Source organism: Dipodomys merriami, unplaced genomic scaffold, assembly GCF_024711535.1.
Source record: "Dipodomys merriami isolate MVZ:Mamm:240054 unplaced genomic scaffold, mDipMer1.0.p SCAF_35, whole genome shotgun sequence".
NCBI lineage: Eukaryota > Metazoa > Chordata > Mammalia > Rodentia > Heteromyidae > Dipodomys > Dipodomys merriami.
Genome location: NW_027205048.1, coordinates 12,464,903 through 12,490,366, shown reverse-complemented (window position 1 = coordinate 12,490,366; position 25,464 = coordinate 12,464,903). Strand labels below are relative to the sequence as shown.

The following is a 25,464-nucleotide window of genomic DNA, read 5'->3' as shown; positions in this document are numbered from 1 at the left end:
AGGGATGATGATATTCTGTGTACCAAGTAGATCTGGGACATGAAGGAAGTACTGGAGCTCTTGGTGGAAGTCTGTTGTTACCAAGGTGCTCTTAAAACACCCCAAGAAGCTAGATATGGTGTGCTTTGTGGCCAAGAATGACAAGTAGGTGTATGACTCTGACACCTGCCATCCTTAAGAGCCACAAATGTGGGACTATGACCATGAGAGCAGGCAGGTGGACACTAGACACCCCCCTCGAATGTCATTTTATTTCCTTTTAAGCAGATAGGTGATGTCATATCTCATAGATTCTTCTGGAAACTATCAAGTTACTGGGAAGATGAATGCGAAACTTGCATAGATTGGGCTTCCCACAGTTTGGATTTTCAAGACCTGCAATGTGAAACAAAACACAGCAAAGGGGTCTTTTAGGGTGAGAACACAGTCAGAACCTCCAAAAGGGGAAGAGGAAGGCTACACCTCGAATCATTAAGGCAAGGTTTCTAAATAACTTAACATCTGAGGCATAAATACAAAATGAAGGCCCAAACCTCAAGAGTACAGCTTGGGAGGGGTCCTAGAGGAAGGAAGCAGGGCTGCATAGCCAGCACGTGATCCAGGTGACGGCCCTCCCCAGCCTTTCAAAGGAAGCCTCCTCCATGTTCCCATGTTCCCTCCCACCAGCAGCCCACCTCCCCCCAGCCCACAAAGGAAATTGCTACTGCAGACTTCCAGCATCGCCAGAAGCAACCTGGAAGATTGTATCCACAGAAACCCAGGCCCCTGCAGGGCGCATGCAGTCTCCAGTCTGGCCAGTCTCCAAGCTAGATGCTTACAGCCCCTAGGTGATGCTGACAGAGCCAGCAGGACCACGAAGGGCTCTCTGCTCTACAGGACAGTCCCTGTCCCTTGTAGGCAGCAGAGGAGGCCCCAGATGTCTTTGAATTCACATTCAAAGTCCTCCCTAGGCTTTCTGACCATTTCAGGATCACACCCGTAGAAGGTGCTGCTCCTGCCCAGATGCTGGCTGCACCCACTGAGTTGGTCAGTCAGGGGAAGGCAGGTAGCCCCGGCCAGGATTTCGGGGAAATAGACGGGCTAGGCATAGGTACCAGTGGATACCAGCACTGGTATCAAACACACCCTCCTGAGTCGCCACACAAACAATTTAGGTTCTTTCCAGAAGGTTTCTCTTTAGCATTCTTTGGAACCATGCCCAAAGAAACTGAGAAGGCTCCTCCTTTAGATCACTAAAGATTGGAAGCCAGGGTTCCCTAGTAGAGGCCAGGGGAGAGAAAAAGCAAAGAAGAAAGGAAAGAGAGAAGAGCAGACAGAGGCAACAGGGAATGCTCACGTAGCTTTTACAGCATTTTTTGTTGCACCGGAACTTCTGTGTGATCTGGTTGGTCTCGAACTGCTGCCATTTGCCCTCCACGAAGGTATAGGCTCTGATCTGGTACGTGACGAGGCGCTCGGCTTTCACGCTGATGGTGATATACTCACAGAGAGCTGGGCACTCCAGGTCTGTGTGCTTTACTCTCTGCAAAGAGGATGATTTGTCTCAGTGGGCCATCTGCCATGTGGGCCAGTGACCGAGGAGACCAGAACAAGTGACACATGGCTTCTGAGACACACTCCTGTTTCACATGTGCAGAGAGCAACAAGGACCCTTCCCAGAAGGGTGGTTTTCAAGAGCCACCATTGGTATTCCAGCCCTCACCAGACACAAGCTGCAGGCCTGTGGGCTGCCTAGATTTTAGCCAATCTGCAAAAAACACTAACAAGCCAAGTGTCTATCATTTGGCTGGAATTAAAATGCCAACATACACCAGCACATGATAAATCACACGGGACATCCTTAGGGGAGGATCACAAAGGCACAACGCCTCTGTGCCTCTGATCACATCAAATAATATTGATCAACATGAACTCCAGGAAGTGGAAACAAGAGTTTTTTCCCTTTGTTGTTATTTTTATTTTCTTTTCTTTTTGCCTTGGTTGTTCACTGATCTGTCTGTGGGAGGGTAAGGGGGGAGACATAGAAATGGAGGGAGAAAGGGTGAACAAATGCAGCAGAGGTACTCACTAGGCACTATATCGAAAATGAACTATATAACTTGTGGGTGGGGGCAGGAGGGAAAAAACTGGGAGAGAGAGAGAGACGGGGGGGGGCGGAAAGGGAGGGGGAGAGAAGGGATGACATTGTCCAAAAATAAATGTATTCATTACCTGACTTACGTAACTGTAACCCCTCTGTCCATCACCTTTATAAAATAACAATAAAATAAAAATTAAGAGAACTACTCCAGCACAGTGTTCCCAGGGGCTTTGTGGTTGGTGGTCAAAATCCATCTCTTCCATCCAGTAACTTCATTGCACAGGGAGGCTGCCCAGGGGACTAGTGACTAAGAACAGCCACCCAAGGGAAAGGGACTTGTTCCAGGGAATATTAGAAGGTAGAGGCAAAGTTGAAACTAAAACTTGGGTTTCGTCATTTGTTCGCTTATTAATTTTGTCCATCTCTTCCTTCCTTCATTTAGTCAAAGTTCCCCAACATTCTTGGTACAGTGACCGGCAGTGGTAATAAACATATGAATATGATAAGGTTTTTCAAGAAGATTGCATTTAGAGAAGAGAGACTTCTTAACAGATCCTAAGTGTGATTTAGTAATCCTCCACCACAGTAGTAATCACCATCATCATCATCATCATCATCAAACTATCACCAACACACACAGGGTTGCCTGGGGGTGTAGCTCAGTGGTAGAGTGCATGTACTCTGCTGAGCCTCCCTGCGCTCCTGAGTTCCATCCCCAGAACAGAAACCAAAAAACAAACAGCAAAACAAAAAAAACCCTTCCGGTTATATGTGTTGAAACAGGGCCTTGTCCCAAGCCCCTTGCACAAATCACCACATTCAACCCACGGCAGGTCCTGTCACTTTCCGACTTAAAGACGGGAGGTACATGAGACCTGCCACGCTCACCTAGTTCACCAGGAAGTCCGGCTCTCTGCTCTTAATCGGCCCTCTTCTGCCCCTCCTAAGAGTCCAGTAGGAGCACTGAGAAATCCTCCACCCTCCTGATACTTCAGGCATCCCACCTTCCACCTGGCTGAGCCACTCCCCATCACCTCACCCCTTCTCCTGCTGTGGGCACTGTGTGTGGCTTCCACGGAAGGATGACCATCTTCCAGGCTCCAGCCATCACTCACAAGCTGAGGATAGGCGGGTTTCCAAGAGAAGGCTGGAATTCAACCCTGTCTTTATCAATAGAGGTCATGGGAAGCACAAAGTTGCTCAGGGTAGACAGCCCCATCTGTCTCCATGGCCACAACACACAATATGCGATGCTTATGCTACAACCAACGTGGTTCTTTTTTTTTTTTTTTTAATTGTAAAGATGCTGTAGAGAGGAGTTACAGTTACATGAGTAACATAATGAGTACTTTTCTTGGTGAGCATTGTTACCCCCTTCTTTGTTTTTCTCCTACTATCCCTTCTCTCCCCCACCAACATGGTTCTTAGTTCTTGATGCACTGGTTATTATTAATCCAATAGGAATGGATTGACTTTAAAGATGTACCTTGTCTGCATTCCATTCTTCTTACCTGCATGGAAAAGCTGTAAGAGGTTGCGTCATGTTTGATCCCCTTTATCTCAAAAAAGAATCCATATAGAGAAATTATCCTTGAGTAAGTGGTAAAATCCTACATTGGGAAAGAGAAACATCAAGGTGAAGGGAGAAATCTTCAGGATCGAAAGATGAGAGGACACAGCCAAACATACAAGCATATTCTAGCAATAACAAAGAGGAACAACAACTCAGGTGACAACTGATTACTACTGTCACTACTCAGTGACTACTGACTGTTGGGATCCATTCCTTTGCCTGTTCCTTAGTGAGGAAGGAATTGACTTGTGGGTGATGATTTGTGGTGTGTAGATCTCTGAAACCAAGCATTTGGTTCCAATCTCATGGGCCCCAGAGACTCTCCCTACTCATGGTACTTGCAAGAAGTTCTAGAACTGGAAGTATGGTTCTAGTGGTGAAGCGGAGGCTGTGAATGAAGAAGCTCTGAGCTCAAGGCCCAGTGCCAGCACACAAAATAAAAAGGTCTTGGTCGTCTACCGTTTGCCCACTTTGGAGGGACTGACTGAGGGCATCTCTCAAATGGCACACTCAGAGCCTTGAGTCCCAGAAACATGAATTCTTTTGTGGGCCCTGCTGAGAGCCTTTTCAGGAGAGCAGCCATTCCATGGAGAACAGTGTCTCTCCCAGCAAACCCAAGACACAGCCCAGGCACCAGCTCCTGCCACTGCCCTGTGGCTGAGTGCCAAGGTGCAGCAACCCACTGCTGCCTGATTCCAGGATCCAAAAGAATAGCTTCCTGACCAGGCACCAGTGGCTCATGCCTGTAATCCTAGCTATTCAGGAAGCTGAGATCTGAGGATCACAGTTCAAAGCCAGCCCAGGCAGGAAAAGTCTGTGAGACTCTTATCTCTAATAAACCACTCAGAAAACCGGAAGTGGCGCTGTGGCTCAAGTGGTAGAACACTCATCTTGAGCTAAAGAGCTGAGGGACAGTGCCCAGGCCCAGAGTTTGAGCCCCCCCTACAGACAAAAAAAAAAAAAAAAGGATGGCTTCCCAAGAACAAATTCACCCTTCAACATGGACTTGGAGTGGAGAACAGGTAAGATAACACAGACTTTCCCCAGGCCTTTCCTGGTGGCCTCAAACCCCATGAATACCCTCTTCCATCCTGGGAAAATCAGAACAGTTGCTCCTCCTAATTTGGGGCACGTAGATCAGATTGCTAAATGATGTGTCCCAGGCCCTTGTCTTGTGAACTTCATGACCTATGGGTGCCCTGACCTCCCTCATAGAGGTCAGCCTGGTCACGGGCCATCCTACAAGATTTAGAGGGAGAGCTCTTCCCCACTGAGGGCCCAGATTTCAGTACCTTGTTAACGATCATCCCAAATCTCATAGCCTGCGAGGAGAATTCTCTCAAGTGGGCCATATCACCCCCGTTCTCCAGCTGGAAGGGAAATGCACACAGCTGACCAGCACCCTCGGGTACCGAGAGGCCTGCTTGTCACCATCTTCAAGCCAGGACCTGGATCCCAGTCCCCGGCATCCTGGGAAGACAGTTTGTCTTCAGACTTCACATTCAGTCACTCATCTGATCTACAAGTATGTACTGAAAGCCTACTATGTGCTAGGTTTTGTTCTCAGTGCTTTCAGAGGATACAGCAAAGATAGAAAGAAAACGTGTCCAGGTCTTCTCATGGGGAAATACAATGTGTACATCTGCATCTCGATCATGAAGCAAAGACAGAATTTGATCATTTCACCAAGAACAAGTTCCCACATGGCAGGCTCCACCCTGAGGGTCAGGGAAAGGAGAGAGGAGACTGGAGGGAATGACTCTGGGAGGGAGCAAAGGACAAAAGGAAAGGCATGGGGAAGGTCAGAGGGCAGGAAGAGGGGGGGCGGGACTTCCTGAGGTGTCAGCCCAGTGAATGTTCTTCAGCTGTTCTATTGGAGTCCGGCTCTGAGCTGTGTCATGGAGAAGCATGAGTTGGTGGAGTTGTCACTGAACACGGAGAGAGCTGGAGCTTGGAGCTTTGGTTCACACATCACAATAAGGATTTGTGTAGCTGGCTGCATTTTAACTAGTGATTCACACATCATCAGAACTCGAACACTGCCCTGCTTTAGTTCTAAAAATGCACAATTGGAAATGCACAAAAAGTATGCCAGTGTGCATTGACAATTCACAAAGGGGACATGTGGGAATGCATGACCATATTTACTGGTAATAAAGGAAATACAGATTTTCAAATGAGATGCAATTGTTCCCTTCTTAATAAACAAAATGTGTTTTGAAATTAAAATGTCTAATGTTGTTGAGTATGTACAAAGGGACGAATGCTCATTATATCTGGGGGAAGAGTAATTTGGCCCTGACATTTATTAATATGTATAAAAGAATAAAAGGAGCACAGTCCTTCTTTGAGCATTTCTATCTTGGGGAATCACCCATAAGAAAATAAGTCAAATTATAGTAAAATAAACCAAACCATTATGTGAAAATACATTCTTCACATGACCAATTATAATAATAAATAGGAACACCACACATTTTCTGCAATAAAAGAATGACTAAGTATCATTGGCTGGATCACATACTCTTGGTGGGAAGGCTGTAACCATTAAAGGTGCATTTGATTGAGTACATTTTATATTGATATAGATATATCTATATATCTATATAGATATATATATTTAAAAAACTGAGCGGTAATAAATAGGAGTCCTTGGTTGGTTGATCTGAGAGTACTCATTTTCGTTCTTTCTACGTCTATGTATGTGGGACATTTTCAAGAAGAAGTATATGTTATGTTTGTGTCCTGTAAGGCCTTGGTTTGCAGGGGGGTGTGGTAGCGTGATCAAGTTCTTCCACCCCATGAAACTCTCTGGAGCAGCGGGGCAAAGGCCCCGAACAGCAGGATCCTGGGGCTGGGCCTTCTCCACATCCTCACAGCTAGGTCCTGACCTCAGGGGCCCAGAGGTTCCAGTGTGGAACACATCCCCAGCAAAAGCAAAGTCAGAGAGGAAGCAGAGTCAGAGAAGTGCTCCTGGTAGGGATGACTCACTGTGAAGTAGTGGTTGGCTGTCACCCGGACCAGCCAGGACTCCGGGAAGAAGTTAATGTGCCTTATTTCCTCCAGATCCCTGCCTGGGAGAATCACAGAGGGAGAGAGTGTTTACGGCTTTATTCATACCAGAGCTGCCAAGTGTGACTTGCCAAGTGTGGCTGAGGCGTTGAGGGAAAGGAGAGGGTTAGTTGATAAAATAGAAATAGATGCTTCAGCATCGCTGGGGTTATACACAGGCTGTTTCTTTTATACTCCCAGTGCATTCATTTTTTAAAAAAAAGACTCTAAGGGCTGGGAAGGTGGCTCAGTGGTGGAGCGCTTGCCTTGCATGCCTGAGGCCCTGGATTCAATTCCTTAGCACCACAGAAGCAAAAAGAAAAAAGCCAGAAGTGGTGTTGTGGCTCAAGTGGTAGAGCGCTAGCCTTGAGCTAAAGAGCTGAGGGACAGCGCCCAGGCCCAGAGTTCAGGCCCCACGACTGGACCCAAAATAAAATAAAATAAAAAATAAAATAAAATAAAGACTCTCACTGCAAACAAACTGCCAAAGGAGAGGATGGATTCACTCCAAACTAGAGGGCATTTTCAACTTTAGTAGGAATTTTTTTGTGTCACCCATTAATGCATTGAAGTTTCACGTATTTTAGAAGAAATATGTTCCTAATGAGCCCAAAGGAAAATGCTGTTGCCAAGTGAATAGTGGAGATATACATTAAAGGAAAGACCAAATTCTAGCAGACTGAGATCGGAGGATCATGGTTTGAAGCCAGTCCAGGCAGAAATGTCCATGAGAGTTATCTCCAGTTAGCCAGCAAAATGTTGGAAGTAGAGCAGTGGCTCAAGAGGTAGAACGCTAGCCTTGAGGGAAAAAAGTTAAAGGACAGTGCCCAGGCCTTGAGTTCAAGTCCAGTATTCACACACACACACACACACACACACACACACACACACACACACACACACACACACACACACACACACACACACACACACACACACACACACACACCACCACCACCACCACCACCACCACCACCACCACCACCACCACCACCACCACCACCACCACCACCACCACCACAAAACCCCCTTCAATGACCTCCAAGGTCAACTTCAACCAACTGACTACACTCTTCTAAGATATTTCTGTTCTCACAATATTATTTTAAAAAATACTGCAAGGAAAAAGGAAATGAGACATTTGAGCTGTCCATTGGTCCAGTTTAAATGTTCTTCTATTGCAACTTTTTCCCCAATACACTTCCTTACATCTCCATTCCCAAGATCCTAGGAATCCAAAAGATGTTTCTAAGTCATGGCCCATTTCCCTTTCCAACACACACACAAATCTCCACCTGGCTGGTAAGGGGATTTGAATGAGGTGATCAGTGCTGGTGGAGTCTAAAAGCCGCTTAGACAAAACTGGTTCCATCAGCCATGCCTGGATTTATTATGTCTCATTAACATTTAAAGGTTCTCCAAGTTCCTTTTGGATACAGTAATCTCCCCGGGAGAGGTGCTCTGAATTGTCCAGAACACACTCTCCAATTTCTCTCCCTCTTCTAGCTGCAGGTGCCATTTCCCTGTGCCCAGCAAGGCTGAAATACAAGCCTATTGCTGGACACAGACCTAGAGCTTTGGGGTCAATTGAACAACTTGTCTCTTATCCCTATTCAGTTAGAGAATTTATCCCTGGTTTGTGCAGAATATGTCATGAAGCATCGTACTATCTCATAGGAAATGGTTCTGACATATTGGTAGGGGAGATGTTATAACATTGTGTCCAAGTCAACTAGCATGCCACAAAGATTCAGCCAATAAACTATCGAGAGCTCCTCTCCTGGTCTTCTACTTTGCTTTACATTTGGTCCATTTTGGGTACACATGTCATGAGGAAGTGCAAAATGGAAGTTGAGACAGCCTGGGCAGACTGGAAATCAAAGAGAGCCTGGGTGTTACTATCCACAGCCCAGAAATTGGTGCAAAGGGTAGAACCAGCCTGAATTAGGCCTTGTAAAACAGGTGGTAAAGTTGGAGCAGAAATACTAAGGATTTCCAGAAACCAATACGTGTTTGATGAACAGTATCTATAGTACTGAAGCTAATATTTTCCTTGATAGAGGTCTTGAAAAAATAATTGACCTTCAGGGACAAATAGTTCAACTGGTCCAGTGTGTCAACACTGGTAGGCAAATGGTCCAGATGTGAATCCCATGCTCGGACCAGCCACCCAATCACAGAGCAAGAAAACAGCCTTCAGCAGCTCTGTAACCTATCCATCATCCAATTTATTGGCATCCCTGATGGTCCTCATTTTGCAGATGAGGAAACTGAGACCCAATGGTTATGTGCCTTTCCCAAAGTCACACAGCTCAGAAGTGACACAACTAGATTTCAGCTGATTTTTTTTTGACAACTCCCAGTCAGGTTTCTGAGGAGCAGCTGAGGGCGGGGCAGGTCCCACACATGCCACCACGTCACTTACCGCTGGTGATGTTGTGCAGACGCAAGCAAAGGAAGAGCGGCATCCAGCCCTGTCCTATGTCGCGTTCCAGAAAGCAACACTTCTTGGGGAAGCTTTGCGGAGGCAAAAAGAAGAATAGGAACCTTCAGTAAACTGCTTTTGGGAACAAATGGAGTCTACTGCCGGCCATGTCAAAGAGGCTGGTCATTTCTCCATTAGAACCATGTGTACCTTGGTTCCCCTGGGCAGCACACAATCTGTGTTTCCAGGAGGTGCCCAACAAGTATGTATGGAATGACAGGCAGGATGACAACAGGACCATGTTATCTATAGAGGATTTCAATCTATACTCTCTCCCCTGAGTTTCACAAACTTCCTGTGGGACAGACAGGGCAAAGACCTGCAGCTACCTTTTACAGAAGAAAACTGGAGGCTCGGTCAGTACTTCAGCCTGGGGCAGGTGATGCCTTCTTGTAATGAGTGATGAAATTAGCCCCTTTAAAAGGACTTACTGGTAGAATTAGGAGGAAAAGAAGAGCAGCTGTGCAGGGTAACTCATTTCCGTGGCTGACTTCAGCTTCCATTCTATTACAGCCAGGGTCTGTGGGAAATGCCCATTCATTACCACACAGGCAGCAGCTCAGGGCTAGCTGGCACTCCAAGTCCCCTAGAGGACATTCATATGCAGACACACATCCATCACTCTTGTTTTGAAATAATTGGCTTAAGAAAATGGTCATTTTTCCCCAAATGGGACAATGGGGGATACTTTTTTCAAATCTCTTTGGAAATACATGGTCACTCCCTCGGGGAAGATCTTGCATAAGACCAGCCAAGGGAACTTTTAGATTGCTTTTCCATGAACCAAGAGTCCAAATAACACCCTGTCCCAGCCGGACCCGACACACCCTTGGCTCTGAGCCCTGCCTGTGCTGGGGATCCTGCTGACCTGCACAGATTTGGGGGTTCCTGGGAATCTCCAGGAACTCTGATTCTCAGTGGTCCCAGGAGCTAGATCTAGGGGTGCTGAGAAGGATGGGACACAAGACAAATGCATTCTGATTCAATTCAATGAATATTTATTCGTACATATACTTCCGTGTCTGTCAGATAGAAAAATGCTTCCAGAATTGTAGGACTGTTATTCTTGGAACCAGCTCTCCATTACCTAAGATGTGTGGAGCTGGGGCTGCTGGTGTCCTAAGCACACAGGTGTTTTTGAGTGACAGTTAACATGCGTGTGCACCTGTTCTATTTACTGACTTGGAGGCTGGTTCCTTCTCTGCCTCTGTCACCATTTAATGGAAGAACAGCTGACGCCTCCATCATGGGCACTGTGGGTGTCGGGAAGGGGCCAGCCATGCTCCCTCCTGGCCTTGCTAAGTGCCTATGGCTGGGGCTTCCCCGGCTGGGCTGTCCCCAAGCACTGAGTACCAGCTGGACGTGGAGCTTCAAAACAATCAGATGCACAGCAGTGTCAGGGCAGGGCTCAGGGGATGTGTTTTCCCTCTGACTAGGAAGACACCAGGCCCCGGTTCCAATGCTCTGTGCTGCTGTAAGTACAGGAGGTCCCACGGCCTCCATCTTCCCATTGTGTGCCACTCAGACCCGAGGGACCACAAGCCAAGGCCTCTGTGGAGAAGCCTTTTGTCTCGGTGGATTTGGGAAGAGACCTGGGGCAGAGAAGGAAGTAGTGAGGATGTTCATCTCATGACTGACCTGGAAGAATCACAGTTAGCTCATTGACCAATGGAGCTGGAAGACACCAAGGTCCAGTTAGGGTCCAGCCACCCATCAAACATGACTAGGCCACCCTGAGCTTCGATCTCCTTCGCTCTCAAGTGGGAACAACAGCCACATGTGCCTCTTTTGGTAGATGGATGAAGTCAAGATGACAGTGTCTGGAAAGTGCTTGGCACCATTGCCTTCCTGTTCCGAAGTGAGCTGGACCTCAGGCTGGTTGTGCAGAGTGATTCCATGGTATTTCTCATCATTACCACCTTCAAAGTCACCCAGGCCATGAGCTAAGGCCAAGGAAGATGATGGTATTCTCAGCCTCTGTGTTTCTAAACTCTCAAAAGGCCCAAGAACAGGGCTCATCTCCTGGAGCCAGTCAGTATCACCCAGATCAGATCCTTTGCCAGAGGCGGCCAGGCCGACCTCATGGGTCCAACCCCAGGCCTTTTCTATCTCACCTGGTGCGTTCTGTCTGGGTTCATTCAGAAGCCTCTGTGCCCTCCTGGCTGGAGGGTGAATGAGTGTGCCTGGTGTGACATAGAATAGGAAGAGGAGGGCTGCTGAGTCTGGAGGCTTCTGTGAATGGCTGTGTTGATGGAAACAAGGCTAGGCATAGTTTTCCTGGCACCAAGTTCTGCCTGGGAAAAGATCTCACGTGTTTTAGATGTATTTTTCTGTAACACATTTCCGGCTTCCTAAAGTTTCTGAGAAGCCCCAGGGCATGGTGTCTCTAGGGAAGACAGTTCACAGTTCCTTGGTATTGCAAGACATTGCCAGATTGGTACTGGGGCTGGCTCCCCATGCAAACTGCCTCCACACCTCCAGAAAGGCAAGTCTCTCTCTGAGGGTGCACATGGCAGTTTTAAGGTGCCCTCAGGCCTTCCATCATCTTCCTTCCCATCAGTTACTCTCCCTGCTGAGTGTAAGATTCATGGCTCTGCTAGCCCAGCAGAAAATACCGCAGAATACCCTGGGGTATTCTGAAATGCGCAAGAGCATAGGTGAACCTTTATGAAATAGGCCAAATATTGTATGATTCTACTCTATGAGGTGCTAGAATTATGACGTCAACAGAGACAGAAAATGGCAGAGGCTAGAGAGGAGGAAAAAAGGGACTTCCGTGAGTACAGTTTCAGCTTCTAAAGGTAAAATGGGTACATAACAAAGCGAATGCACTAATGACACTGATGTGTTCATAAAAATGGTTAAAATGCTAGATTCTGTGTACTGTATCTTTTACCATAAGAAAAAGAATGAAGGTCAAAAGTGTCTTTAGCTTACTTGAAACCTATTTGAAATAATGTATTAACATTTAAATGAAGTTGGAAAAACATATACATTTGGGGGCAATAGCTCACAGTAAGAGGAGAACATGGCTTTTTGTCAAAACATAACAGTGACAAAGACCTGGAGAGATGGACCTCTGGGTCTAAACCCCAAAGTGCCCTGAATGAAACAATCCCTCTGCGGCCAGCCAGCTTCACCTCCCAATGTCTCTACTGCTCAGGCCATCCTACTCCTAGATACTACGCTGGTTCCTCTCCTTAGGTCAGAACATACCCACCCATCAGATAAGATGTATGTGTGGCAGCCTCCCCACAAAATGGTTAGGCTGCTGGCCAAAGTCTTAGTAGAGGAAGCGGCAGAGCTGGGATTCAGATCAGAGCTGACCGCCTCCAACACGGGCCTCCTCTATGGTTTGTCTCTGCTGCCTGGATTCAGACTCTAGGAAGACAGAGATTTGTCTCATGTCTGCTTTGTTGAGTCGTGGTTTTACTCAACGCCTCTGACTGTGCCTGGTTGTTCCCTTGCAGTCCACTGGTTGTGTTGATTGAAAATCTGTACCCTCCCAACTTTCCAGCTTCAACTCTACCCTTCTGTCCCTCCATTCATCCACAGTTTATCTGCAAGGAATGCCAGCAATGCCAGCATTAGGTGGCCAGGCTACCCCAGGCCATATTTCCATGCCTATATGCCTCTGCTGTCACCACACTCATTTGTCAAACCAAGTCCTGTTGGTACCTTGTCAAGACCCAGTCCCATGTCCCCTCTGATGGTCAGGATGGCTCTGGTTCTTGAGTCTGGTCGAAACTCACTAGCATCTTGCCTAATGACAGCTACAATCAGCATTAGGTCCTCTTTGATGATTACCTACATCCAGATTCCTCCTGTGTTTCTCCACACTATTGTGGAAAATGTACTTTGCTGTCTCTCTGTATTCTGGAAAGCCAAGAAGCAATCCGGGGTGGGGGGGGGGGGGAGAGAGGGGAGGAAGGGTAGAGAGCTATAAAGAACTAGAAATCAATCATATTTGCCATCTTGAGAACAAGGGAGATTCAAACTCCAGAGAGCCAAGCTGAAGGGAAACAGAGCCAGTGGCCAGAGCAAGAAAAGACAAAGTTCAGACAAGTCACAAAAGCTGCATTCTGAGAAATCCTCTTGTCCTCAAATACACCAGCCTCTGAGCACAGGGCCGGATGGAACAATTCTAAGAACAACTTGATGGCACCCATGTCCATGTGACTCATGATTTTTAAATGAGTCCTGCAGTAGAAAGATCAGCATTCCCCGCCTTAACTCTCCTCCCCCCCCACCCAGGGGAGCCTGGGCTCATGCATGCTCTGTGGCTTCCTCTGCAAATGCCTTTCATGAATCACAAGGAGATGTAGCTTCTGCTCACACTGGGATGTAGCATCCAGGGCTATTTCCCTGGAGAAATCAGTGAACTTGGGACCTGTGGGGCACAGGGCATGACCAGGCAGATCTCTTAGGTGGTTCCATGAACACAGTATGTGTGGGAAGGGTGTGGAGAAAATGCTTGTTGGGTTATCAGGCTAGTATACACCCATGCAGCTGGCACAAGCTCTTGTTCTTTCTGCAGAAAAGAAGCACAGAGGAGGAATGTATCCAGAGTCTAGATGGGGATCCAGGAAAGCCCCCTGGAGCTATATTCGGTCATTTCTGTAAAGGCCGGATCCGATTTGGACAGGGCACAGGAAAGGTGAGATTCAGCTGATGAGGCCAATGAAATCTAGAAAGGGGAAATAATTTCACTGCCTCTACCCATGACCTCTTTTCAGTGATCATCTGAGCAAGACACATTTGATAATAATCAACTAAGGGCCAAAGATATAGATCTATTATGATTTGCCCCTGCCCTAAAATCTCATAGTAAAATGATGTGTCAGGAGACCTGTGAGATTCACGTCGGTCTTGGCTCTACCACCGATTTTCACAAAGGAGCCTTTATCAACCCAGGGCTTCTGCTAGAGTGCACAATGAAGAGGCAGGACCAGTTGATAATTGCTAAAGGACACTCAGCAGCAATCTCCTTTGATTTAGTGCAGTGACCAGTTTAAGAACTGAACTTATCTTGTTATTGTATAGCTTCTAAACTGTAATTCATGTAATCATAAGAAAAGTTTTACCCAGTTCCCTTGGAAATGGGAAGATCTTTCGCTGATCCCAATTACAATGTCCAGTTACACTTGACTATGAGTTGGCTTCTTTACCCTTTCAGAGGGGTTCACTCAGATCTAGCCCAGTCCCAGACGCCAAAAAGAGGAGACATGGGGGTAAGAAGAATACAAGGCTGTTTTCCAATCTCCTGCAGAGCCTGGGCATACACAAAGCTCCTGTAGAAGTGAAGGGCCAATCCTGGCCCTGGAAAGAGAGCGCCAGTAGAGATATAACATACACAGTGGTGCCCAAGCCTGGAGGGAGAAAGATGTCATCCAGCGTCAAATCCATGCACATCAGGACTCAAATCATCGCTGGCCCTGTGCATTTCCTGCAGAGCTCCACAGGCCTTGCAAACACAGCACCTGTGCCTATTTACTGTCAATTGGCGAGACTAGCGTAGTTACCGAGCATTCCATGCAGAGTAGCTCCCAGCATTGAAGTGAAATATTTTGGAGGTTAAAATTCCTTCTACAGAACACTCAAAGCATCATTCATTCTCAGCTGTGAGGGAACAGCTGTTGCCTGATGGGATTGGAGTGTAAAGTCCTGGCTGTGCACGATCGATGTGAAAGTTATACTTAGGGACAGATAAATCAATCACAATGTATGTTTTAAATGAAGTACAAATCTTAAAGAGATGTGAATGGGATGGCAGGAGACCAGAGAATAAATATCCATGTTAGACACTGGGGAAGCATGGTAGTTGCAGGGTTTCCTTTGGGAGACCTTGCCACACATAGAAACATGAGAGATGATACCAGCAAGAGGCATTTAACAAACCCGTATGTCACTGATCAAGATGCACTATATTCATAATCTGCATTGTTAAATGGCAACTCCTTTGTACAACTACTTAATGATAATAAAGGTGTTTCTTTAAAGAACCCCATATCTCTGTTCAATAAGCAGACTGATCTATGCAAATTCACTATAAACCAAAATAAAATAAATTGTCATAGAACCCATTATTTTTTGAATAAATGATGATGGATTCCTACCTGAAGAGGTAGGAATACCACTCCTCCTCCCATCCACCACATCACGTAGAAAACAGATGGGTGAATGAATGATCCTTGTGGCCGTCTTTGCTTCTGCAACCATTCTTTCCAGGTCATCTCCCTGATCCTACCATACAGACAGGGGCAGCAGGTTCCTTGGCTGCCTTCCTTTCTCTACTTAGGTGCGTCCCTACTCCTGGAGAAATCCACCCCCACTGCCAACCTGACACACTGTACACAGACACCACATGTGGAAGGTGTGAGATACAGAGAAATGAAATGCATACCCCCAAAGCAGAAAGAAGCCTCAGAACCAATTACCTAAGTGCCTACACCTCAAGAAATTAGGAAAAAAATAGTAAATGATCCTCAAAGAAAGTAGATATAAGGAAATAGTGCAAAGGTTAGTAAAACAGGATATTTATGCATATACTTATATCCATAGGAATATATATAAAATCAACAAAATGAAAAGGCTTTCTATCAAAATACAACTTATTTAAAAAAAAAGGAATCAAAAGCTTTTTCATCAAAAGCCTTTCAGTTTTGTTAAAATAAACCAGTGCTAGGCATCATTAGCTCATACCTGTAATCCTAGCTCTTTAGAGGCTGTAGTTCGAAGCTAGCCTGGGTAGGATAATCAGAGCATGGAGGCATGTCTTAAGGGGTAGAGTGCTAACCTTGAGCAAAAAAAGCTCAGGGACATGGCCTAGTAGAGTTCAAGCAATAAACTAACAATGTTGGTCAATGAATAAAAGAAAAGAAACATACAAGTTGCAAATATCACATAGGAAAAAGAGGCTACAAATTCCAAAGATATTAAAATGTATTAAATATTTATGAAAGACTATTTTGGGCCATAATTCTCCATAATTTAAAAGAATTAGAATCATAGAATGTCTCTGATAACAATGGAATTAAATTAGTGATAAATTACAAACATCCTTAAAGGTTCAGAAAACAAACAACATAGTTCTGACTCATGACTCAAAGAAGAAATTTAAAGAGGAAAAATAGTATTTTGAACTGAATGATATTTAAAACAAAACACATCATAATTTGTGAGAATGCGGCTAAAGCAATACGTAGAGGGAAATTTGTAGCATTGAACAAAGAATACAGGTTTTAAACCAGTGATTTACATTTCAAGTTTATGAAAGTAGAAAGAGAACAGTGAATCAGACATTTAAAAAAAGAGGGACATTGCTCCTAATTAAAAAAAAAAAACCTCATCAAACTAGAAACGAAAGGAATTTTTTCAGTAAAATAAAGGTATCTGTATTAAATCTGTGGTAAACATCCTACTAAGTGGTGATTAGGCTGGGCTGGTAAGATGCCTTGAATATCTGTAAGTGGTTCTAACAAGAAACACTGTAGGATTGGGGTTTACGGAATGGTCATGCACCATGCAGATTCACCAGGAAAGAGGACAATCTCAAATGGCACTGCTGACATGCATGATAAGCTGCAGAGAAGCCAAGAGTTTATTTGGGACCCCTGGAAGGCTACGGAGCCCATGGCCTTCCATCCTCTGTGAAATGAGCCACATACCTCCCCATCTCCTTCCTGCACCTCCCCTCCTGTTACTCCCCAAACCACTGCTCCAATGCGTGTATCTGCGCGAGGTCATTTCCCATCTCCAGTGCCAAGATGAGGGCTGAGCTGTCCCCAAGCAGCACTCCCTCCTGCAGAATGACTCATTGGAAGGAGTGTCTCTGGGCTATTAAAAGAGCAAGGCGGATGGGCTCACACATTTGGGTTCAGAGCAAATTATAGAGAAACGAAGCACAGCACACACAATTCTGGCCCTGAATACTGTTTTCTCTAAATAACAAGACAGAACCTAAGAGGGTTTTTATTAGTCAACATGGTGCCAAGATGTTCCAGGAATGGATTGACTACTTCAGAACAATACAAATGAAACTTGGCTTTTTACCTAGTCACGCTGCTGAATAATGTGAAATATGTTTACCTGCTAAACTCATGTGTGCAAAAGAAGGGGAGTGGTTTTACTTCCGGAACGTTGAACATGTCCTGTCACTCCTGGAACCCCCATTCCTACTCTTGAGGAGAAGAGAAACAGGAATGCAATGCGGAAGTTTACCCCACTAGCCCCTTTCCTCTCGAGAAGATACTCTGAGGGCCATCTATAGTCGCTGGCTACAGCACCACCAAACTCCACAGCACCTTGGAGGTGTGGGTGTGATTTCACAAAGATTTAATGAAAGTGCAATGGGTCTTGTTTCAAAATGCATCCCCAAGGCCCATGTGTGAAAGGCTCAGTCCTCAGCGTCTGATGCTACTGGGTGGTGGTGGAACCTTTAAGAGGCGGAGATTGAAACCCCAGCCTCTCCTCCTTGTTTGCTTCCTGTCCACGTTGAAGTGACATTTTGCTACACCATCTGGTGGAGCCAGGCAACCACAGATTAAAACCTATTTGAGCCCAAATATATTTTCCTTTCTTAAAAGTTGATGGCCTCCATATTATGTCTCATCAATGCAAAGTGACTAAGAAAGGAAGCTAAGGTGACACAAACTGAATACCAGCAGCCAGCTGGCTCACTCTTAGCCGATGCTGCTCCCCACCACCACGGGATTGGACAAACTAACACACTCATAGACAGAAGGGGAAATGGGAAAGGGCAAGAGGGTGCCTTACAAAGCAGTTTGTACATCTTTGGCTAATAAAAACAGCAGCCTCGGGAGTTTTCCAAACCTTGTCGGGGGCCTTCTGCCAACCAACCCTGCCAACCAACAAGGTAGGAACCACACTAGCTGCTGTAGTATGGACAGCAAAGCATCTTGGGCTTTAACAGGTCTGAGTTCAAGTCAAACTCCACCCCTTATCATGTGCATATTGTCTGCCAAGGTGTATCATCTCAATCTCACTTTCCTCCTCTCAAAATGGGAATGCTAAACCAGCTTCTTAGTAATGTGTAGCTAAACTGAAGTGGGGAACAGGATGTGCTAATTAGAGAGAAAGTACTTGGTGTTGCAGATTTAAAGGGTGCCCAGTGGGAACAGGAGGGGAAATTGGGAGAAAGTAAGGGAAGGGGGGCATTGTCCAGAAAGAAATTGCTAGTATGTACTCACTCCCTGACTTATGTGACTGTAACTCCTTTGTACATTACCTTTATAATAACCATTTTTTCAAAAAGTGCCCAGTATTGTCACAGTAACTGTGACTTTTTTTCACTTGGTGAGACATATGGATTTTCAATCTTTTAAATTTAGGAGAATAAGGAACCAGCTCAATACTATGAAACTTCTACAAATTCAAATGCTTTTTTATCTGCCCCAAGGCCCCGCATTTCTATACGCCATCTAGAGTAATAGACACAAGAATACCTGGTCTCACGTAGGAACTTTTAAGGTCTCTGTAGAATGGTAATATTCTTCAACAAGAGCATATCTTGCACGTCCAGCCTATTGCTAGACATAGGAGTTCCAAGAATCTCATCCTGTAACACCTGCCTGTTATTTACACTTCTAAAAGTAGTTTGGTGGTCTGAAGACATCCCATAATGTTAGGCCTCATAAGGAAGCTGCACTTTATACCTTGTGGAAGGTGCTATGAACATTATATCACATTATATCAGTGATAAAATGATATTATAAGACAAAAAACATCCTACAGGACAGACATTTTATCAATTAACACTAAGTCATGTTACCTGTTGAAAAATGTCAGCATAGTTTCATAAACTGGAATTGTCTGAATCTTGGTGTGTAGTTGCAAGTAGACCCACATAAGTAAAGTTTTCAGAAGATCAAATTCGCTAAAGGTAAACAACCTGGTCAAAATGAAAGATGGAGAAGGAACATTAGGAATAAGCACGGCCGCAGCAAAGCCTCGCCATTTGCAGGAAAATGAAGCTACAAGTGAGTCTGGTGATGGAGGTAATGCCAGCTCTGAGTTCGCAGGTAGTGTCACACACAGAGAAACCAGAAATTTACTTCATGGTCACTTGACTGGTAAGAGCTGAGACTTGAACTTCCAGAGCACCGTGGCTCTGGACCCTGAGCTTTCAGACACCACTGTGTGATGATAGAAAACAATGTCTGCATTTTGTAAGCTCTTAAGTGTCAGTGTTCCCCAAACATTTTATACAGATTTTCAACTCCACACTACTACCCAGTGAAGTTGAGATACCAAGTTGTTTCTGTAGACGTGGAAACTGAATGACCCTGTGGTTTATTTAAATATTTAATACTGTGTTCATTCTAAAAAAAATTTTTTTTGCCAGTCCTGTGGCATGAACTCAGGGCTTGGGCGCTGTCTCTGAGCCTCTTTGTGCTCAAGGCTAGCACTCTACCAGGTGAGCCACAGCACCACTTCCGGTCTGAGTAGTTTATTGGAGATAAGAATCTTATGGGGACTTTCCTGCCCAGGCTGGCTTCAAACTGCAATCCTCAGATCTCAACCTCTGGAGTAGCTTGGATTACAGGCGTGAGCCACCGGCACCCGGCTCATCCTAGATTTTTTTTATATCAATTTTGATTTTTAAATATGCTTCAAAATATGCTTTATGTTGATGACTGAGATTTTGCACCCAAAGTGAGCACCTGACTGAGAGTATGAATTATTAATCCCAGGTCACATGATGCCGGGCTCAGACTCGGGCCTGCTGGAACCTCTGGAGTGTTGCTAACCTGCCCTATAGCTGTGATTTTCTCAGCTGTGAAAGAGCAGTAATGGCAGTGCTCAGGAGACACTGATGAAGAGCAGAGGAGGTGACTCATTCTATGAGTTCCCAACTGCTACCTCAACCAACTGTCACAAAGTGGCTTCGGACACCATCAGTTTTTTCTGTCACAGATCTGGAGGTCGGAAGTGTGAAGCGGCTCTCACTTGGCTCCCCTTGAGCAGGACTGGCAGGGCTGATTCCTTCTGCAGACTCTAGGGAGAATGGCAGCTCCACTCTCCCCTACATCTCGAGGGCACCTTCATTCCTTGGCTTGTGGCCCCTTCCTGGATTGTACAGCTAGCAGCACAGCATCTTCCAGGCTAGTCTTCCTCTTCTGCATCTCTCAGAACATGTAAAGGACCCTGCGATTATACCGGGCTCACCCACATAATCTAGGGTAATGTCCCGTTTTGAAGTCAGCTGCTTCCTCACCTCCATTCCATCTGCAACTCCAGTTCCCTTTTGCCAAAGAACTGAACCTATTCATAAAGAACCGAACCTCTGGAGATCTGGATGTGCATATCTTTGAGGTCACTATTCTGCAGACCCCCCCCCACACACACAGTGCTTAGCCCAGCGCCTGGACATTCTATCACTCAGCTAATGGCAGCTCTTACCCAAAGTGGGTGGTGGCTCCGGAGTGCACACTGTGACCCCAGCAGCAAGAGGCTTCTCCCCACGCACACACGATGTCAGCTCTGCAAAGCTAGGACAAGCAGCTCCTTCCAGAGCTTCTCCGGACTCGGTTATCTAAGAAAGCGATTACAGTGTTTCCCAAACCCAGGGATATTTTTAGTCCCTGACCGTGACATAGCACCCTAGTTTACAAAATTTGTCACAGCCACTTCCTAGGAGGTGGGTAAGGTCATTGCGGTGGACCCCCAAGCCGAGCCATAACACTAAAGGGCAATGGAAATGTCACCGTGCACCTCTCTCGTTATTTCTGGACGCAGTACAACTGTCTCTCGTTTGTTTCTCTTATTTGGTTTTCAGGCTACCTGCAGAAGCCTGGGATTTGAATCCGGCTAGACGGGACCAAGTCGGTCACTGTCTGAGCCAAAACAAGGAGGCAGAATAAGGAGAAGATCTACAGAGCTGCTTCGCAGAGTGCTGGGTGCCATGTCCCTGCAAAGAACTTTGTCAACTGAGTCGGGAAAGCTGAGTGAATTTCCAGAATGTATTCTACATGAGGTCCAGCAGCTCAGAAGGCTTCTACCTGACCAAGCAGAGGGGGAACATTGGGGCTCCACGGTGGTTTTATTTATGGACAATTACTAAAAGAAAGTGCTGTGCCTTCAAGCCAATATCAGTCCTCCAATGTACTAGTTCCTGCAGAAGAACACACACACACGTATCATGAGCCTCCAGCTCTGATGGCCTCCATCAAGACAGAACTCACAGCCAGTGACATCCCTGCAGCAATAGCCCTGCCAGAACGGTCACACACATTGTCATGAATTCAGAGCTCTGAAGACCTCCATCAGTGCATAGCCAGCCACTGCCAACCCCACCCCACCCCACTCCGGCACAGGAGGGAGGTCAGGCTGCACCGGGCATGCTCCCCAGTGCTCCCTGGTGGCGCTGCAGTGTAACTGCGGCTTGCTTTTTCCAAGAAAAGAAATGTTCTTTCTGTTGCATTACTAGAGAAAATGGTACACCCACAATAAACCTCCTTTCTGAAGGCAGAAAGCCACACCCAATAGAATGGGCTGTGAACAAGGTCCCATTGCCGCTGTACGTGTCATAGGAGAAAACAAATAAAACCAAAGGCCTTCAGGAAAGTGATGGGAAAAGGATGCTGTGTACTTCCTCCATAGAACCCTATGCAACCATTACAAGAAAAAATTGCAAATCAGGTACATCGGCATCAACATGTTGAGAACACAAAGTGCGGCCTTGATGAATGGGCTGCAAAAGATGCTGCAAAAGATGGCCTTGGCGATGTTGGTCTGGATTTAAGGCTCTGCAAGGCGGCAGAATCACTGTTTACAGATGCACATGGATGCACAGTAATAAGCATTCAGTTGGGTTGATTCACACCAAGTCCCAAAGAGGTTTGCCGGTCTTTTCTTCAAAGAGTGAGTAGGATGGGTATGGGAGCACTGCTTTACTGATAACATTTGAATATTTGCTTTCTTTATTTGGTTTTTTAATTTAAATTTATTGTCAAGGTGATGTACAGAGGGGTTACGGTTGCATATGTAAGGTAATGAGTACACTTCTTATCAACCATTGTTACCCCTTCCCTCATGTTCTCCCACGTTTTCTTCCTTCCAACTCCCTCCCACTGCAAGTTGTAAAGTTCATTTCCAACATATTGTCTTGTGAGTATTGCTGTGGCATTGGCTCCCCCTTGGTCCCATGTCTCACCAGATTTCTTAATTTGTGACAACAAGTTGTTATTTGGGGAGATGAATACATTTGTGTTTTACATAATCCTTTCTACAATTATTTTACATCTTTTTTTTTTTTTGGTCGGTCATGGGGCTTGAACTCTGGGCCTGAGTGCTGTCCCTGTGCTCTTCAGTTCAAGGCAAGTGCTCTACTGCTTGAACCACAGTGCCACTTCCAGTTTTTGAGTAGTTTATTGGAGATAAGAGTCTCACGGACTTTCCTGCCCAGGCTGGCTTTGAACCTCAATCCTCAGATCTTAGCCTCCTGAGTAGCTAGGATTACAGGCGTGAGCCACCAGCCCAGCTTCTACCTTTATTTAAAAAAAATTTTTTTTTTTGTGCCAGTCTTGGGGCTTGAACTCTGGGCCCAGGTACTGTCTCTTGAGTTATTTTACTCAAGGATAACACTCCACCAGTTGAGTCACAGCTCCACTTCTGGGTATTTTAGCAGTTTAATGGAGATAAGAGTCTCATCTGCCTGGGCTGGCTTTGAACTGTGACCCTCAGATCTCAGCCTCCTGAGTAGCTAAGAGCCACCAGCACCCAGCTATAAATTGTTCTTCTGAGGCAAAATAGTAACATCCATATCTTTATGCTTCTTGACCCTCAATAAGGAAAAAGGAGGCCATGTGCCCTGTACCCCAGCAGGCTGAGGCCATTCTGACCTGGCCTCAAATCCTGAGACTTCTGCTTGCATGGGGGTGCCCTTGGCTAAGCCCTCTATTTCCTATAGTCTCCCTTTCATAGGAAAGGGAAAAGTGCAGGCAACAGTGCCGACCCCTCTGGGTTGCCATGGGGACGAGGGGTCCAGGAGAGGCCACTTCAGAGCTCCATACAAGTGCTCAGTAGGTGTGGTTCTTGTCCGTGGAGAGTCTCCGCTTCAGGAATTACATCATTGAGATAGGTGTCCCCTGAGGGCTGGAGGGCGGGGCTTGCTGTCACACACTGCAGGGACAGCTGGGACAGGCGTGACAAGGACCCTAGGGATTCCTGAGATGCCAAGACTCCTTGGATCACAAAGGATGTTGAGGTGCAGGGCGCAGAGACGAGGGTCCCTGGTTTCGTGGCTGACTTTTGTGCGCATGGGAACCGGAGAGTTCTCTCGAGGTCTCTCTTCCTCCTCTAAGTCCAAAAGCAGCCTGGCTTCCAGGAAAACAGAACTCGGAGTGAACTTGTCACCCATTAGTTACGAGAACAGGGTAACCTGGTGGTGACCTCGATGGACAAAAATTAACTGCAAACCAAATGCCTAAGTAAATAAAGCCGAAGATCCAGGAGGTCAGAAACACTGTCTACTCGTGTAGGTGTGTTGTCTCTGGTTGTTTACAAAATGGAAAGTCAGTTCCAGACACAGATGAGGTTGCCCCGGGCAGACAGGGAAGCATCTGCTAAGAAGACAGTGTTCCCAATACCCACAGCCCCAAGCTGGGAGTCAGGTGACAGCAAAGTGGGGTCCTGACCTCAGGCTGGACACTTCCATGCTTCCCACTCTCGGGGCCACCTCAGTCTCCACCATGAACAAGGAGGGCTTAGGGTCTCAGGTAGAGGAGGGCCTCTGTGGCCAGGGAGAGCCCTGTGGCACCTTCCTTAGCCTCTGATCTCAGGGATAACAACTTGTGCTTACCGTGTAGAGTTGTGTGGCCTGAAAGGGACATTCACCAAAAAGTGCTCAGGGACCATTAGCTGGAGGAATGGCTCCTTCGCTCTTTTTTTTTTTTCTTTTCTTTTCTTTTTGTGTGCCAGTACTGGGACTTGAACTCAGGGCCTCATGCTTTTGTTTTTGGTATTGGTTGTTTCTCCCCCCCCCCCAAACAAGGCTGGTACTCTAACACTTGATCCATGTCTCCACTTTGGGCTCTTGGAAATAAGAGTCTCATGGATTTGTCTGGCCAGGAAACCTTTGAACTTTGACCATCAGAACTGAGTAGCTGGGAACACAGGTGTGAGCTGCCAGCGCCGGGTGAGAAGTTCATTTTTTTGTTCCCATGTGAACAGTGGTGCCAGCTGCACCAGCCAGAAGCCTGGGCCTCTCCGCAGGTGCTGGTTACATTTCCAGCAGGTGCCCTCTGCCTACATCCCCTGCCTCCCACCTCCTGCAGACTGGGAAGTGGGTGGCCATGGGCTCCTGTCAGCCTCCCGCCCCCACGCCAGGGCACCGGGCCCATGGCACAGCCATGCGAAGAGGCCACGTGGGGCAGTTCCATCCTGGAGGATGACAGCCAGCCTGCGCGTGCAGATGCGTCCTGAGGGACAGGACTCCGTTCCTGCCTGGGTCATGGCTGCCAGGCTGGGGAGTCTAGACACTGGACACGTAATTCCTTGACCCAGGCTGCTGCCCAGTGAATGTTTTTGTCAAGGCCTGTGCCATCACCCATGCCCTGGTTGTGGCCAGATGTTTTTATTTTTTCTCTTTTTCTCTCTCTCCCTTTTTGGTTACATGCTACCAGGGTAGGACAGCTCAGCCTTTCCAGGGAAGGAATGGTGTTAGGAAAAGGCTAAGAGAAGCCATGTTTATCTGTTCTTCGCCATCGTGACCTTTGAGCTGTAGGAGGGTGGGGCAGAAGGTGGGGGCCCATGACCCAGTGGCTGGGTACCCTGGGCTGCCCTGAGCTGAGCTGGGTTCCTGCGATGACCTTAGATCTCGCATAGATGGTACAAAGGTAACGCTGGGGCTGCACCTTCCCCAATCCAGCACTGGGCCTGGGGCAGGCCAAGCCCACCTCTGTCACTGCGTGCTCCCTGGTCACCAAAGCTCACCACTCAGGGCAGTGATGCGGCCCAGAGTAAACCTGTCCAGATTGACTTCTAAAATCAGGATGCTTTCCACCATAAACACACAAGGAAACACTTATTTTCGAACTAATTACCAAGACCTTGAATAGAATTTGGTTTCCACCTTTGAAATTCACCCTCTTCCTGAGGTCCTATCCAAGGGGAATACAAGCTTGGTATCAAGAGCCACTGAAGAAAAGTCCCAAGGATATTTCACCCACCAGGTACACTGTATAATGCTAAACACATAGAGGTGCTATCGAGGACAGTACTGGATGAATGGTATCAAAATAACGAGAAAGTCGC

At 46.5% G+C, this 25,464-nt stretch overlaps 1 protein-coding gene across 4 annotated transcripts in view; it reads right to left on the bottom strand.

The window, feature by feature from the left end:
• Positions 1-238: 238 nt before the first annotated feature.
• The window catches only part of Btbd16 (BTB domain containing 16), a 45,887-nt gene continuing 20,661 nt past the window's right edge, over positions 239-25,464 (bottom strand). For 3 of the 4 annotated variants that reach the window (XM_069987910.1, XM_069987911.1, XM_069987914.1), the window contains 7 exons: positions 18,980-19,099; positions 9,130-9,221; positions 6,645-6,727; positions 4,946-5,023; positions 3,592-3,690; positions 1,337-1,522; positions 239-375 (listed from right to left, as the gene is read on the bottom strand). In XM_069987910.1, coding sequence (XP_069844011.1) covers positions 307-375; positions 1,337-1,522; positions 3,592-3,690; positions 4,946-5,023; positions 6,645-6,727; positions 9,130-9,221; positions 18,980-19,099 — 727 coding nt within the window. In that variant the 3' untranslated portion in view covers positions 239-306. The remainder of the gene's footprint in view (positions 376-1,336; positions 1,523-3,591; positions 3,691-4,945; positions 5,024-6,644; positions 6,728-9,129; positions 9,222-18,979; positions 19,100-25,464) is intronic. The other variant, XM_069987913.1, reaches the window with a different exon arrangement.